This window comes from Mauremys mutica, chromosome 1, assembly GCF_020497125.1.
Source record: "Mauremys mutica isolate MM-2020 ecotype Southern chromosome 1, ASM2049712v1, whole genome shotgun sequence".
In the NCBI taxonomy this organism is placed as follows: domain Eukaryota; kingdom Metazoa; phylum Chordata; order Testudines; family Geoemydidae; genus Mauremys; species Mauremys mutica.
In genome coordinates, this window is record NC_059072.1 from 256578725 (window position 1) to 256594314 (window position 15590).

At 39.9% G+C, this 15590-nt stretch overlaps 1 protein-coding gene across 1 annotated transcript in view; it reads left to right on the top strand.

Annotated features, from left to right (window-relative positions):
* RAB20 (RAB20, member RAS oncogene family) overlaps window positions 1-14388 on the top strand; it is a 39351-nt gene extending 24963 nt beyond the window's left edge. Inside the window, exon 2 of the mRNA XM_045007938.1 lies at window positions 13215-14388. Within this exon, the coding sequence (XP_044863873.1) occupies window positions 13215-13747 (533 nt within the window). The 3' untranslated portion in view covers window positions 13748-14388. The remainder of the gene's footprint in view (window positions 1-13214) is intronic.
* Window positions 14389-15590: the final 1202 nt, after the last annotated feature.

Here is a 15590-nt window from a genome sequence, read left to right on the forward strand (position 1 = left end):
TTACTATCAATTCCAGAGTGATAATGGAGACAGCAGTTAAGCAGGATAATTTAGGTAGAGAAATATGATAAATAAATTAGTACAAATGAAGGAATTTAACTTCTGATGATGTATATCAGTAATTGTTAGACTCAAGGGACCAAGAGATTAGTACAGTGGAAGGGAAGCCACTCTTAAAGACTGTGTTAACTAGTCTTAAAGACTGACCACCTCCTCTAAACATTGAGGCTATCAACATTACAGTATGTATGTTGAGAGGGATCACTTGTAAATGCAAGAAATGTAAAGAACATCAGGATATCCAGTGAAAAAATAATGTGGAGAAAACACAATGATTATTCAAATAGGCCCCACTGAAGAACATTTTCATTGGGCTCGAGTGGGAGGGTAGACTAAAAATGTTCTGGGATTACTTTGAATAATTCTACAGTTGAATAATTCAAGATATGAAAATATCTTGAGCTGTATTTGCTAAACCTGAGTCAAGAGTGTTTGTACCCCAGAGAGAGATTTGCTGGAATGCTGTAAGATTTAACTGTAATTAAGCTTTTCTATGTATACACTGCAATGTGGTTAACTCTTTTCTAGTTTGCCATCGTAAATGGTATCCTTGTACACCCTGTGAACTATCTCTGTGTTTGGGTCTTTATATATTTCAGTTTTTGATAGCTACTGTGCTGTGACATTGCACACCTTGAAGGTGGTGCTAATGCAGGGGTCGGCAACCTCTGGCACGCGGCTCACCAGGGTAAGCACACTGGTGGGCCGGGCCAGTTTGTTTACCTGCCGCATCGGCAGGTTTGGCTGATTGCGGCTCCCACTGGCCGTGGTTTGCTGTCCCAGGCCAATGGGGGGGTGGGAAGCGGTGCAGGCGAGGTAAAAAACCGGCCCGGCCCACCAGGGTGCTTACCCTGGCGAGCCGCATGCCAGAGGTTGCCAACTCCTGTGCTAATGGATCGATCCATTAGCAGATTCTAGCTAGCTCTGTGTGTGTGTGTGTGTGTGTGTGTGTGTGTGTGTGTGTGCACGCCCACGCTTTAATTTAGCAGTCTCGTGGTTTAAAAAATAGCGAACCCAGTTACTATCTGGAGAAACAAAACCATTTTTAAACAAATTCACATTGTGTTAATGATTACTCTTTAAAAAGCTAAGCTGTGTGTTCAAAATTTATGCGATCTCAGTTGTAATATTCTTATATGTGGACTTTGATCTAGGTGTTTGTGTCTTGACAGTTCTTTCTCTGGAACAGCAGAATATTGTTATGGATCAATTCATAGGGGGCTTCTGCCAGCATGTGTCCTTAAAGAAAATCATTCCTGAGTGAATCTGAAACATGACTGCGGCCCTGTAGCAATATATCTTAAAGCAACTGCTCAGTAAACCAGATCTTTCAGAAAGTAAGTGGATAAAGAAAAATAACTGATACTTGGAAGCTTTGGGGCTGCACTGTCGGTTGTATGACAGCCCTAGCATGTGCTATGCAGATGTAATTTTTTTAATCAGTTGTGAAAAAAGTTTTTTGTGCTTTCTTCAGAAACAAAATAAACTAGGATGGATGAATTTGGCCTTGAGGAGCTCATATGTCACTATCCATGTCTACTAGTGTGTGGCATATGGCTCTTAGTACAGCATATTCACATTAATTTTGCATATGGCTCAGCACTAGCAATTTTAGGAATTAATCAATTCAAATTGGTTATTTTATACAAACTTTTTGTATTAATCTTGCCAAAATATGGCTTATTATGCACTTCTTGAGTGGTTGTTCTATAGCAATTGTTAAACAGATGTAAGTTGTGCCAATTGATTAAACTGTCATACCCAGGTGTACACAGCTGTTTGACAATAGAGTGTTGGCCTCTGAAAAGGCAGAAGGACCACTGAAGCGACATTGGTAGGACTGTCTGATAGTCCCCTGTACATAAAAGGGCAGAATACGATTCTATCTTATTAATAAAACACAGTTCAATTGTGGCCATAATAAAAATGTTTGTTGTTTTTTAAACTGAAGAAAGGGGAAGCAAAGCTAAGGACACTTGCTGTCATCCATTTTTTGGTGTTGCTTTGCAATGAACCCTGTTTTGCTTTATTTTTCTTTTAAAAACAATAAACTGAGAATAAACAGCCATACTTCTATGAGGAATTACATAGAGACACTTCCGTTTTTTGTGTGACTTTGCTCTAATTCTGTTATATTTAGACTGAAGTCGTCTCATGATACTTCTGTTAAGGGGGAGCTTTATTTATTTACTTAAAGTTCCAGCCTATTCCTTCACCCACCCACATCCATACAAAGTACAGAATCTTCTCCCTCCTCCCTATTTGACAATTTGTAACCTATCATACAAATCTTATTGGTAACATGTCAGTCATTTAGCTTAGTAACATTGTATTGGGGCTTTGGAATCAGAATATATTAGTCTCAGCTATATTAGAGTCTTCCAAGTTCACTAAGCAAACTTCCTTTTTCTTTGTGTTTTGTCTCTTCTGTCTAGCAGTTATATGGTTAGTGTCTCCTGTTTCCAACTCATGAGATACCAAGTCATGAAAGTAGGAAGTGCTTTTCTTCTAGTGCATTCTGGTTCTCACCATAAATAAATATTTTGTCAAAACAAATTGAAGTTAAACTAAAGGAACTTTGGGTAGTGTGCATTTTGTTGGTGGTTGAATCTGTTACTTTTTTATTAGCTTCACTTAAGAATATTGGTTATCTTTCTCCCCATAATTTTGCCAGCAGATATCTCTGTAGTGGTGTGTATTTTCTTCTCCTCCTCCTCCCTCCTGCTTCAGATACTACTGATTGAGGTGTCTTGCAGTATTTTCTTGGAAGTTGTCAGGCATTATAGCTCTATTTTTGCCATTCTCCCTTTGATGTTCTCTGTGAAAAATAAACACACATACATACAAAGTACCTTGTATGAAGGGTCTCTAAAAATGTGTAGATGTTAGAAGTTCTTTTTTTTTTTAAATGATTGTATAACTAAGGGATTTTTACATACTAGCTCCATTTTAGAATTTAGCTAATTAGAATGTAGTCTAATCAGTAAATATTGAAAGAATTAATGAGAATTCTTAAATTTATAAATTTATATTTAATCTATAACTTCTCAAGCATCTCCTCCCACCTCACCCTCCCTGGAGCTGGGAAAACCTATTAAGACTTTTCTAGTCTTCCATTTCTTAAAACTACTCAGTTTTGAATTCAGGTTACAATCTAAGACCCTAGTGCTCCAAAGATACCTGCTTACATTTTCTTAGGTAGCCCCAAGGAGGTCCTGGAATTCTTCAAGAGTAAAGTTAAGCACGTGCATAAATGTTTTTAGGATCAGTTACCTAAATTTCCTTCTGTGGAAACTTAGAAGATGGGGGAAAGAATTAAGTTTACTGAATGTCTTATTCCAAATGTAAAAAGCTGTGCTAATGTATATGCACTGTGCTAGATGTAGTGAAAGTTTTGAGGTCTCTGTTAATTTAGCCATGGCTAATGTCTGTCCTTTTATCTTTGGCGTGTTTTCTTCCAGCATGTAGTGGCTGTTTTGGGGCTTCACTGTGAACAATAATCACTTCAAGGGTGACCTGCAAAGGATTTTTATAAAACTGGATTTATGCTGTCTTTTTGCAGTAGTGTTTTGGTTTTGGTTTGGTTATTTTTCTTTCTTTGTTTTTAGCCTGCTTGTTTTTAACTTGGGAATATCTTGGATTTTTTGGAGGAACATAGTGGGAGGTATTTTTGTTGTAAGTCCTTTCCACCTTTAACTGAATGGCCAAGAGTACTGAGTCTTTTAAAAAGGTTTCTTTTATTAAAAATAGGAATTAGAACTCTAAATGCTGCTTTGTGATGCCCTCGTGTATACTACCTTTCCAGTCACATTCTTCCAGGGTAGGCAGAACCTAAATGTTTAATATGTAAAACTGTTTCAGGCCTTTAGAAATACTAAAGAAGCAGAAACAGGGCATAAGCCCAATTCTCCCCTCCACCCCCCATAACATTTAAGCAAACGTGCCCAGTAGTAGGCCTTTATTTGGTAAAACCAACCTCTCCTCTGTCTTATTTTTTCCCCTAATGCTTGTACCTTTTATTCTGCTTTTTATTTTACCATATTAATTAAGTTGACATGGGATGTTTGTATTAACTCTGAGATGAGGACCAGCAGAGTTTTTTTGCGGGGAAATGATCATCTCAGCAGGTTAATCAGTTCACTGTATCTATGCTGCTCAACTAAGAGCTGGCATGCTCTAAAATGACATAGAGCTTGTCTACACAGCACCTCAAAGCACATTATGGGAGTGTGATTGGTAAAGAGCGCTAACATATTATGTTCTATAAGTACCCCATGTAGACCCTGCTGCACACTCTCTAAATGGTACCTAGTTTGAGTTAACATAGTTCTGTTAACACGAACTAGATACCTTTTTAGAGCATTATCCAAAAGATTATCTGTTGCATAAAGATGTTTATACAGACGCTCCCCGGGTTACGCAAGACCTGACTTACACAAATTCGCACTTATGGAAAAAGTTCCATAAGCCAGAAATAGGATTTTCGAGTTGCGGAAATTTTTGCATAACGTATGTTTCCGACTTATGCAAAATTCGAGTTATGCAAGGCTTTCTGGAATGGAACGATTGCGTAAATCGGTGGGTATCTGTAATAGTTCCTGTGTTCTCTTTCTTTTGAGAGGAGAGAGTATTTGATTTCCTGAATTCCTAACTTGTGCAGGGGAGGGATTCAGATGATGTAGATTCACTGCATTAATATAAAGACCCCTAATATTATGCCCATAGCTGCTAATGTGATATAAGTTTTGTTCAAATCCATTTCCATTAGTAGATTATAGTGGGTGGATGGATTGGTGGTGGGTTTTGCGACTTCTCTTCAACTTCTGTGATGGTTGTTTAAGATGGGGGAGCGGGAGTTCTACTGATAGACCTCTCATCATCACTTCCCTTGCATTCCTTAAAGTTCATTGGAATAATACCTTTCTCATATTATTGGATGGTGGTCTAAATAATTATGTCTGGGTCATGCCATGTAGACAGTTCAGTTTGTAGCTTTCTGTTAAGGGCTTTTTTTGGTTCAAATAAACTATTACTTCAGTTGGAGCATGATGTGACCGTGTGATATTACCTATGTGGTGGTTGTAATCTGTCAAAGGAGATGATATTAGATTTAATTATTATTATTATTTCAGAAAGTTTAAGTGAATACACTTTTTATTCAGGTGCCTCTGTTTCAGTCCCACAGTCCTCATGCTTACAGAGAGAAACAATGTCCTGGGTTTGTATCACTCTTGTTTAGCATCTGCAGTAAGAAGCTTTAGACTCTAGAGTTCCAGACTCCTTCAGAGTGTTTGTTTTAAAAAGCGTTTTTGACTTTGGTTAGGGCCATAGACTGTTTGTAACTTTCCTGCCATCAAAATCCCCTTTTAGGATAAGATATAGGTGTGTTTGACTTGGTTTATCAATTGAAAGCTAGTGTGTTTGGAAAAGAAGTTGGTTGAGAGATAATGGCCTGTTACTCTTCAGTGCTAGAGACTTGTCTCAAATGTTTTTTCCTTGAGGCCGCTTTTTCTTGTCCCTGTTTCAAAGTGTTTCCTATGGGCAGATATATAATAGGGTCGTCTTTGGTTTTGTGTTGACTTTTTGTGTCTCTTAATCATATTTAGTCCTTTGAGTTAAACTTCATATCTTCCACTATAGGTTTTTACCTCCTTTCACATAGATGAGAGTAAACCCTTTTGGGTATTAAGATAAGTTTTTAATACTGAATTCTAATGCAACCAAAGTACACTTTGCTGTATTAATCGGAATTGATTTAAAACAAAGATAATGTTTTCTGAAACCACTTCATAATGACTAGAGTCACTGAGTAATAAGTAACTTCTTGATTTAATAGGATTTCAAATTTCAAAATGCCAGAACTTCCCACACAATGGAAATTCCATCTTCTGCCCAGTTCTAATTATACTATATAATAGTTCAGCTAACTGTTGATTCATTCATTTGTCTTCACTCATTCTTTTCCCCCTTCTCCTCTCATTTTAACCCTTCTGTGTTGTCTTTTACATATTTCTGTCCCCAAACTACCAAAACTGTGTACCTCTCCTTGTCGTTGTAGACTTCCCGCTACTAAAGTGCCTACCTTCTTGTGGCAGGTCTAGGGAAGTGGAAGAGAACCCTTAGAACAAATAAACTGCCACCTTTGATGGGCAACTAAACACCTCTGACCTCTTTGAAGTCAATGGCAGAACTCCCAGTGACATCAGTGAGGCCAAGATTTAATCCTCTGAGTCATGTTGGGGGAGGAAATGTGGGAGTGGAGACTATCAAAGAACAGCGTCTATATTTCTTGTGTGCTTATGCAAACAAAAATCAGTTTGGTCAATCCCCTCATTTGTTTCCCCATGGTGTCACTAACACATTTATTATTTCACTGGTTGGCCTCACACTATTAATGAACAACATTCTGTTGAATTATAGAAGATTAGGGTTGAAAGAGACCTCAGGAGGTCATCTAGTCCAGTGGTTCCCAAACTTTAACGACGCGTGAACCCCTTTCACTAAAATGTCAAGTCTCGCGAATATTTCCAGGGATTCTCTCCTTTACCTGAGTATAAATGATAAAAGCAGTGATCTTGGAATATTAAATTTGTTTTTATAACATGCTTACTACACAGTATTTTTATTAATTATTATTTATCATTAAAGTATTTTTATTACATTATGAAAACAGCAACACGCTTCCAAGATCTCACTTTCGTAGCTTGTATCACTTTGAATAAGCCTGTTATAAGACAAAGCTCCTATGTTTCATCAAGTAGTATCAGATGTGAAACAGCATGAAGGTATTTAAGAAGCTAACTCAAAGAATTCCTCCTACACAAGCATTCAGGTCTTGAGCAGTCCAGGCAAACAACGCACATTACAACAAAGCTTAAACTTGTTCTTCATAATCATTTTAAAAACAATACTAGCTGCCTATTTAATTTTAAAAACAGCAAAAAATATCCACCTCCCTTTCCATTACTTATAAGGAATCTTGAAGTTTAAATCTCCTCAGTGTGATAGAGATGCTTGCTTTGATCTGCTTAGCTCTTGGAAGTACAGGCGCTTTGGGCTGCTGGCCCCATGCTGCCTGGGGGGACAACTCTGTCCGCCATTAGGGAATTTTTCCCTGAGAACCCCCTGTAACATTTCACGAACCCCAGTTCGGCAACCTTTCAGAAGTGGTGTGCTGAGTCTTAATTTATTCACTCTAATTTTTTTGCGTGCCAGTAATACATTTTAACATTTTTAGAAGGTCTTTCTATAAGTCTACAATATATAATGAAACTATTGTTGTATGTAAAGTAAATTAAGGTTTTTTAAATGTTTAAGAAGCTTCATTTAAAATTAAATTAAAATGCAGAGCCGCCCCGGACCAGTGGCCAGGACCTGGGCAGTGTGAGTGCCACTGAAAATCAGCTGACGTGGCCCCATTGGGAGTTGGGCATCTGAGTGTTAATGGCAGGAACACTTCTGTGAGCTGCTTTCAGTTAAGTCTGCAGCTTTGGGGCAGGTAGTTCAGACCCTGGGTCTTTGTTGGAGCAGACGGGAGTGTCTGGCTGAGCAAGACAGGGTGCTGGAGTCCCGAGCTGGCAGGGAAAGCAGGGGCAAAAGTAGTCTTGGCACATCAGGTGGCAGCTCCCAGGGGGTTTCTGTGATTCAACTCATCACAGTCTCCACATTAGCCTCCCATGGGATCCTGCCCATCAGTTCCCTGAGGGAGTCAAAGCCTGCTTTTCTGAAGTCCGGGGTCCTTATTCTGCTGCTCTCCTTTCTTTCTTTTGTCAGGATCCTGAACTCGACCATCTCATGATCTCTGCTGCCCAGGTTGCCACTCACTTCTACTTCTCCTACCAATTCTTCCCTGCTTGTGAGCAGCAGGACGAGAGGAGCATGGCCCCAGTTGGTTTCTCCAGCACTTGCACTGGGAAGTTGTCCCCAACACTGTCCAAACACTTCCTGGATTGTCTGTGCATTGCTGTATTGCTCTCCCAGCAGATGTCAGGGTGATTGAAGTTCCCCATGAGAAGTTGAGAAGTAATTTACTGAACTACTCATATCCATGGCCTGCCCAGCTTTACTTATATTGACATATCTTTACTTATCTATAAAGTCTTTTATGATCTGTCTAATGTTGCCATTTGAAGCTCAGTCTCACTGCAGCAGAATTCTTAGGGGATTTCCCCCCCCCCCCTTTCTTTTATGAGCTTGGCTAGATGCCCGGGGTTGCTACAAGTGTAATGCTGCAGCTTTCTCCTTGAGAATCAGATTCTTCCTCTTTCATTCACTTAGGATACAAGGTACTTCTTGCTTCTCACAGATCTGAGAATTAAGATACCGATAAAAGAATTGTGTCTGAAGAGAGAACTCTAGTGATATTTTATGTTCCATTTTCTTAATTCCTCTCTAATCCACCATCTATGTCTACTTTGTTTCAGAATTGCAGTGGAAAAGTCTTGGACAATCAGTATATGAAAGACAAGTCAGCTACATAGATCCTTTCTTTAGAAAGTGTCCAGACCTCTTTCTGTGTATTTAAAAATAGTGCTTTTTGACTATCTCTGGTTCTTCCTCCTCCTACTGAAAAGTTACAAAACCCTATATGCTTTCCTCAATTATTATTTCTTCATGGGCCTCCAGATTAAAGACTTGCTTTCCTAAAACTGACACCAGCATGGTGTTACTTTTCTCAAGGTTTTCTGGAAGACTTTTCTTCTTGAGTTGTGTGCCCTCTCTCGCTCTTTTGTTTTGCATTTTTTCCCCCCAGTTTTGCAACAGCCTTTTAACTTGCTCTGCCAGAGTATAATTGCTCTGGAAGTTCCTTGGAGACCCGCCTCTTATGGATACACCAATTTCTGTGACTTGAATTTTTGTTTTTGTTTTCATCTCTGATGATTCTGGGTATTATCAGAGAAATATGTTTTATATAAAAAATGGGTTTGCCATTAGTTTAACCTACTGCTTGAAAAGCTGTGTGTTTGGGTAGGTGATTTGTTACTTTCCCTAAGCTCTGAATGGTCACAGACCGGTGATGTTCATTTCTGTGAAAAACTGGCTTTTACTGTAGTAGTAGTGGTGGTGGTGGTAGTAGGGTGGTTTGTGTTTTTTTTTGTTTTTGTTGGAGCTGGGAGCCCGTCAGTGGCATCTTGTAGTCACAAGTCAGATTTGTTTGATTAAATTCTTTGTCTATACTCTGTTTCTCAAATCAGGGTTGAGTTGGTTTAATTTAAATAGTTAATTTTGCAGAAATGTGACAAATGTCAGGAAGCAACAGATGGCACAACCCAACTAGAAATCAGACATTTTTGCAGCATGTTTTAGTAGATTATGTTGTGGGCTGACTTGCTTTATGTGTGGGAGAGAGGCTCTATTTTCCATTCCATAGGCATATTTAATGCAAAGAAGGAGAAACGTAAAGTTACAGTCAACTTGCCAGTTCCATTCTGAGTTCTAATTGAAGACTGGCTGCAATCAACTTCTGGAATGTAACTAAGAATTTCATGGTTCATGTTCTGCTGTACAAGAGAACGGATTAGATTTGCTTATGTATGCCGTGGAACAAATACCTGTATTGTTTCAGTGCCGAATAGTTGGAGCTAACAATTTTGAGGCTGGATTTTCTGGTTTAGATAGATGAAGTGGGAAAAACAGAACTATTTGTGTCTTCCAGGCCACATTGTAATATGAGGGTTCTAATGAAAATGATGTGATTATTTTAAAGCAGGGGTCGGCAACCTTTGGCACGCAGCTCGCCAGGGCAAACACCCTGGTGGGCCGGGCCGGTTTGTTTACCTGCCGCGTCGGCACATTCGGCCAATCGTGGCTCCTACTGACTGTGGTTCGCCGTCTCAGGCCAATGGGGGCTGTGGGAAGTGGCACGGGCCGAGGGATATGCTAGTTGCGGCTTCCCGCTGCCCCCATTGGCCTGGAGTGGCGAACTGCAGCCAGCGGGAGCTGCAATCAGCCGAATCTGCAGATGCGTCAGGTAAACAAACCGGCCCGCCAGGGTGCTTACCCTGGCAAGCTGCATGCCACAGGTTGCCGACCGCTGTTTTAAAGTATGAAAAGCAAAACTGGAAATCTAGATCTCTGCAAATATTTCCAGTCTAAACATACTCCAATTGGTCTGTCTTTCAAATACATGTGCACAAAGAATTGCACAGTACACCTCTAAGCATGGATTTGCTGCTTCTGAAGTCTTGTAAAGTCTTGTGAAATACCTTCATTTGTCTTCCTAAATTGGCACATATGGCCTTGTAATCTGGGACATGAAAATATTAATCTGGTGTAAGTGATCATCTCTTTGTAAAGTTCACATCCCTGAAGGACTGTGGACTTGATTCAAGACCTTTAAAAAGGGATTAGGTGAACTAATGTTTTAGCTGGGAATCCTTCTGTCAGACAAGCTTCCCATCAAAGTATCTGGCTGCTTCTTCTTTTTGTTTGTTTAGGTGTTTGAATTGGATAGTTCTGGAAGTCATCTAAATTTAACCAGCCCAGTTAGTGACTTCATAAATCATTCTTTTTCACTTAAAATATCTTATTGGCAACACTTGTATTGCCTGACATTGACTGAAACTATACATCTCAACTGTGCTTAATTTTTGTATCTTCAATAAAATCTTAGTTTGCTTTCTCTGGACTTCTATTAAAGATCCTGATTTTTTTTCTTTCTGTCGGGCCCAAGTACACTGTAGGATCTTCCTGGAAAGGTTAGACTATATCTGAGATCATCTTGTGCAAATGATAAAGTGAGCATGGAAGATATTCTGCCTGTCTGTTTAATGGAGGGCCCTGCTTTTGAGGATGATACCAGTAGAATTGGTAGGCCATATTATACATAAATCAATGTTGAAAAAACTAGGGTTGAGATGACATCCCTTTCTTGCTTGAGGCATGTCTTTTTTTTTTTTTTTTTAATCCTTGATTGATAAACAGATACACAAGGTTGTTTATCCACGATTGCATTTTGTAGCAATTTAAGTTAATACTTAGGTGCTACATTGAGTCAAATGTTTTTGTACTCGTCTGTAAAGCAGTCTAATATCTGCCTTTGTACTTTTCACATGATTATGCATCTATGGGATTAAATAATGGGTCTAATTCACTCCAGCTTCATGGAAGAGTCGACAATAGTAGAAAGCTTGCCCAAGATGAGTGACTTTATTCAAAATCAGTAAGCCCCACCCCACCCCCCAAAAATTGTGCTTTTCTGGGCTGCTAGTGCACACTTTGGGAACACCGAGATGCAGGGAGTGAAGTCACAAGGGCCTGCAACTCTCTCAGTCTAGGAGCTACCATCCTCATGAAAGAAGGTTCTGCTTTCTAGGGACTCAGCATGGCTAGGGCAGCTGATTCAATACAGCTCAAAGACTTGATGGCCAGAAGTGGCCATCATGACTATCTAGTCTGACTTCCTGCACATTTCAGGCCACAGAACTTCACCCACCCACTCCTGTTAATAGACCTATAACCTCTGGTTGAGTTACCGAAGTCCTCAAGTCATGGTTTAAAGACTTCAAGTTACAGAGAATCCACCATTTACACCAGTTTAAACCTGCAAGTGACCCATTCCCCATGCTGCAGAGGAAAGCGTCACATCTGGTGCAAATAGCATCATCTGTCCCACCCAGGGTAAACTTGAGTTTCGCTTTCTCCCACTTGCTGAACCTGATCCTGTGTTACCAGGATCCTGACACATTTATGCAGAGGAAACCTCTAGGAAGTGATCTCCGCTCCTGTGATCTCTTTGTTCGCCCCTCTACTCAACCCTCCTCAACCCTTCTGGTTTTAAGAGGAGTTGAGGCATGGGTGCATGGAGGTGAGTGTTACAAGGTTTTGGAATTCACCCACTCTGTCTCTCGCTGTATCTAAACCAGTGACCCTGAAACTTGTCACCTGTTTGGGCTTACTGATTTTGAATGAAATCTGGTATCTTCTAAGGCTCAATAGAAAAAACCTGCTATGAAATTCTATATTTGTACATGCATTTTGAGTAGGCTGCAGTTCTCTGTAAATCAGTGGCAATATTTTTACTTCCTATTTTCTGACTGGTGTTTCCCTTAGTACAATATTCTCAAGAGGCTACTGCTGTTTTCCTTCCCTCCACTATAGAAAGGTTCAATGAATAATGCAACCATCACATTTTAACTCAAAACAAATGTTTAAAAAAAGGGTGTAGGGCCGGGGGCCAGGGCTGCTCTTTCCAGTGGGCCAGGTAGAAATTTAAAAACAGTTACACGCTGAGTGAGGAGGAGGCAATGTTCGTTCCTACTGGTTACTGAGATCATATTAAAACTGTGCCACTTGGTGGTGGCTGTTGGCAGCAAACTGAAAGGGGTAATTAACGGTGATAAAACTGGGGCAGGCATCTAGATCCTATAGCAATAGGTGTCTTGCAGATTTTATAGAATGTTTATGGAGGGCACCTTAGTATATAGGTTCTGCTATAGCAGGTGTTAAAAGCTCTTGTCTTGTTTAAGGTAACTGTTGGAATATTCACTGATCTGAGAGCTGTGGAGATGTACAATAAGATTAATTTTGTTTTGCACAATTCCTCTAGAGTCACTGACTTCAGAGGCCAGAATTTCAGAACTGCATGTATTCAGAAAGCTTGTGTGCCTGGGCTGAATTTTCACACTCAATCAATTATAGCTGAGTATGAAGTCATGGTACCTGCAAACATAAATAGTCAATTAGATGCAACTGACCTATTATACATACAGAGCCTAGCTCTGATGGTGTGTCCTTTTGATTTTTGCTTTTGAAGCTTGCTTGTGATAGTATGAGGTTTTTATTAGTAATTTAGTACACAGTTCATTATAACCGATTACACAACTTGACTGAACTAATATGCACATTTTTGCTTTTACAACATGCATACAGTTTCTGAAAACATAGCATCAAAAGCCTTGTTTAATAGCCCATTAGTAAAAGTCACCAGTGCGTAAGGCAAGTAGCCTTTGGACTTGGCAATTTTTCACTGCAATATTATTGCACTTATTAGCAAAAGTATAGAAAAGTTGAAGATACTGTAAATGGTAGGTTTCCCCCTTGGGTGCTGCGTCCTTTTGATTTTTGTTTTTGAAACTTGCTTGTGAAACTAGGCTCTTTGTTATTAATGCTTTTAGTTCAATTTGTTACTTTTTTTTTTTTTTAATCTTTGCCAGGACGAGAGCAGTTTCATGGCCTTGGTTCTATGTACTGTAGAGGAGCAGCTGCTGTGATCCTTACATATGATGTAAACAACTTGCAAAGCCTGATAGAACTGGAAGATAGATTCTTGGCGCTGACCGACACTGCTAGCACCGACTGTATCTTTGCTATTGTTGGAAACAAAGTTGACCTCACAAATGAATATGCCTTATTACTAGAAGCAGAAGAGGAAAATAGACCTGAAAAGCCTGTCACCAGTTGCATCTCTACCAAGGTCCAAAAACAAGTCCACCTGGATGATGCTGTTGCACTCTACAAAAAGATACTGAAATACAAAATGTTGGATGAGAAGGATGTTCCAGCAGCTGAGAAAATGTGCTTTGAGACCAGCGCAAAAACAGGCTATAAGGTGGACTGCCTCTTTGAAACCATATTTGATATGGTAGTACCAATAATTTTACGGCAGCAAGCTGAGGGGCCACTACAAACTGTAGACATAACCAATTACAAGTCAGCAAAAAGGACAAAATCTGGTTGTTGTGCCTAAAACACTGATGATGTGGGGAGTGAGGGGATTGTGTCTGTATGTTGTGCTAGTGATCATGAAGTTAGAGATGCTTACAGTTTGAGCAGAAAGGGAAATCAGGGAATAAATGATCTAGAATGAAGTATGCAGAACAACTAATCTTTTGAAGATTAAAGGCTTTTGGAAAGTCCAATCTAATTTATTTATAAAAACAAAAATCTGAATGGAATCATGGGGGAAGCCTTGTAAATTTCATAGGGCCCTTGGGGTGGAGGAGAGATCATAATGAATGTACAGAAGTGGGAATCTATGCTATGGTACTGTTTCCATACAGATCGGTACTGACAATCAGTTAAGCACTCTCAAAGGAGTCCTGCTTTATTTTTTAGAATGCATTATTTTCTCCACATTTAGTCTGCAACATCTAAACTGTCACTGGATGTAACTTTCACTTTTGTACTGGATATGACTTTCACTTAAAAAAAATCATTCATTTTCTTCTGGGGAATATTTAGATGCTGGGTACTTTTTTAAGCGTTACACGTTATTTTTTTTCCAGAATATAAATTGTATAGAAAAGTCACTAATCAAGCAATTCAATTATCCTTTTGTACCAGATAACGCAATATAAGATGTACTATTAAAGTTACTATGGAAATGAATTGTTCATTCTGAGGATTTATTAATGTACATTCTGCTACCTTAGCAGTCATGCCTTCTCTACATTAACCAGGGACAACACTGTCCTGTGCTACTTGGAGCTAAAAACTGCAAAGGGTGGTAGGAAAAAATATATTGGCACTTACACTCCTGCTTCACTTACACTCCCACATAAAGTATTTGATACACTTCCATGTTCCTACTCCCTCTTAGCTGGGGTCAGGAAAAATTGCAGTTCTAATTTTGGCAGGGCGTGATTTCACCATCCAAGTTCCACAACCAGGAGGGAAGTGAAGATCTGAGTTTTGTGATGTGAAAAAAGCAGATAACTGTTTTTGGAGGGAGTGGGAGGTGACCTTTATACATCCTAAAGGAGCAGTAAAGTGCACTGACAGGTTCTTTTTTTTTTTGGTCGTCATTGCAGTTAAGAGAACTAGTAAGTTTTTAATACTATTCTTAGAGTGCTGTAGCACTGTCAAGAACAGTGACGGGTGTAGTCATCAAGTATCTCATACAGACACATGATAAACAGGGATAGGCAGGGCCGCGCAGAGGATTTTGGAGGCCCAGTAACATCTGAAACCGAGGCCCTTGCCCTTCTAAAAACTTACAAATGAGGGGGCCCCTGGGGTGGTGGAAGGGCATTCATCCCACAGTAGCCTGTCCTGGTGGGCTGGGCTCAACTCCCCACTCAGGCTGTTGCAACTTGGTGCGCAGGGTCACAGTGCCACTTAGATTTGGTTTGTCCACCACTGTGTCATGACAGAGGGGGCTCTGGGCCAAACCTGAGTGGTGCTGTGCCAGGTTGCAATGCTACCCTATTTGGGAGCTGTCGCATATAGGGGGGCCAATGGCAAACTGCTCCCCCCTCTCCTCCCCCTGAGCAACTCTGGAAATAGGCAATAGAAAATGTAGACCCCAATCTTTGAAGTCCTGTGTGTGTGTGTAACTCCCATGGATTTCAACAGGAGTTCTGCACATGGAGCAGTTGTACAATCAGTCCCCCATATCAGAGATTTGGACACCTACCCACTCGCCCGCACCAAACCAAGGTTATCCAACACAGATAGAGACAATTTCTAAGTCGCTAAGTGTTAAAAGCTGTTACCTGATAGATGTTTACAGAGGTTTTAATTACTATCCCGCTGAGTAACGTTTTGCAAAGGGGCTGACCTGGAAGTTCAAAGCCAGCTTCCATTACTCC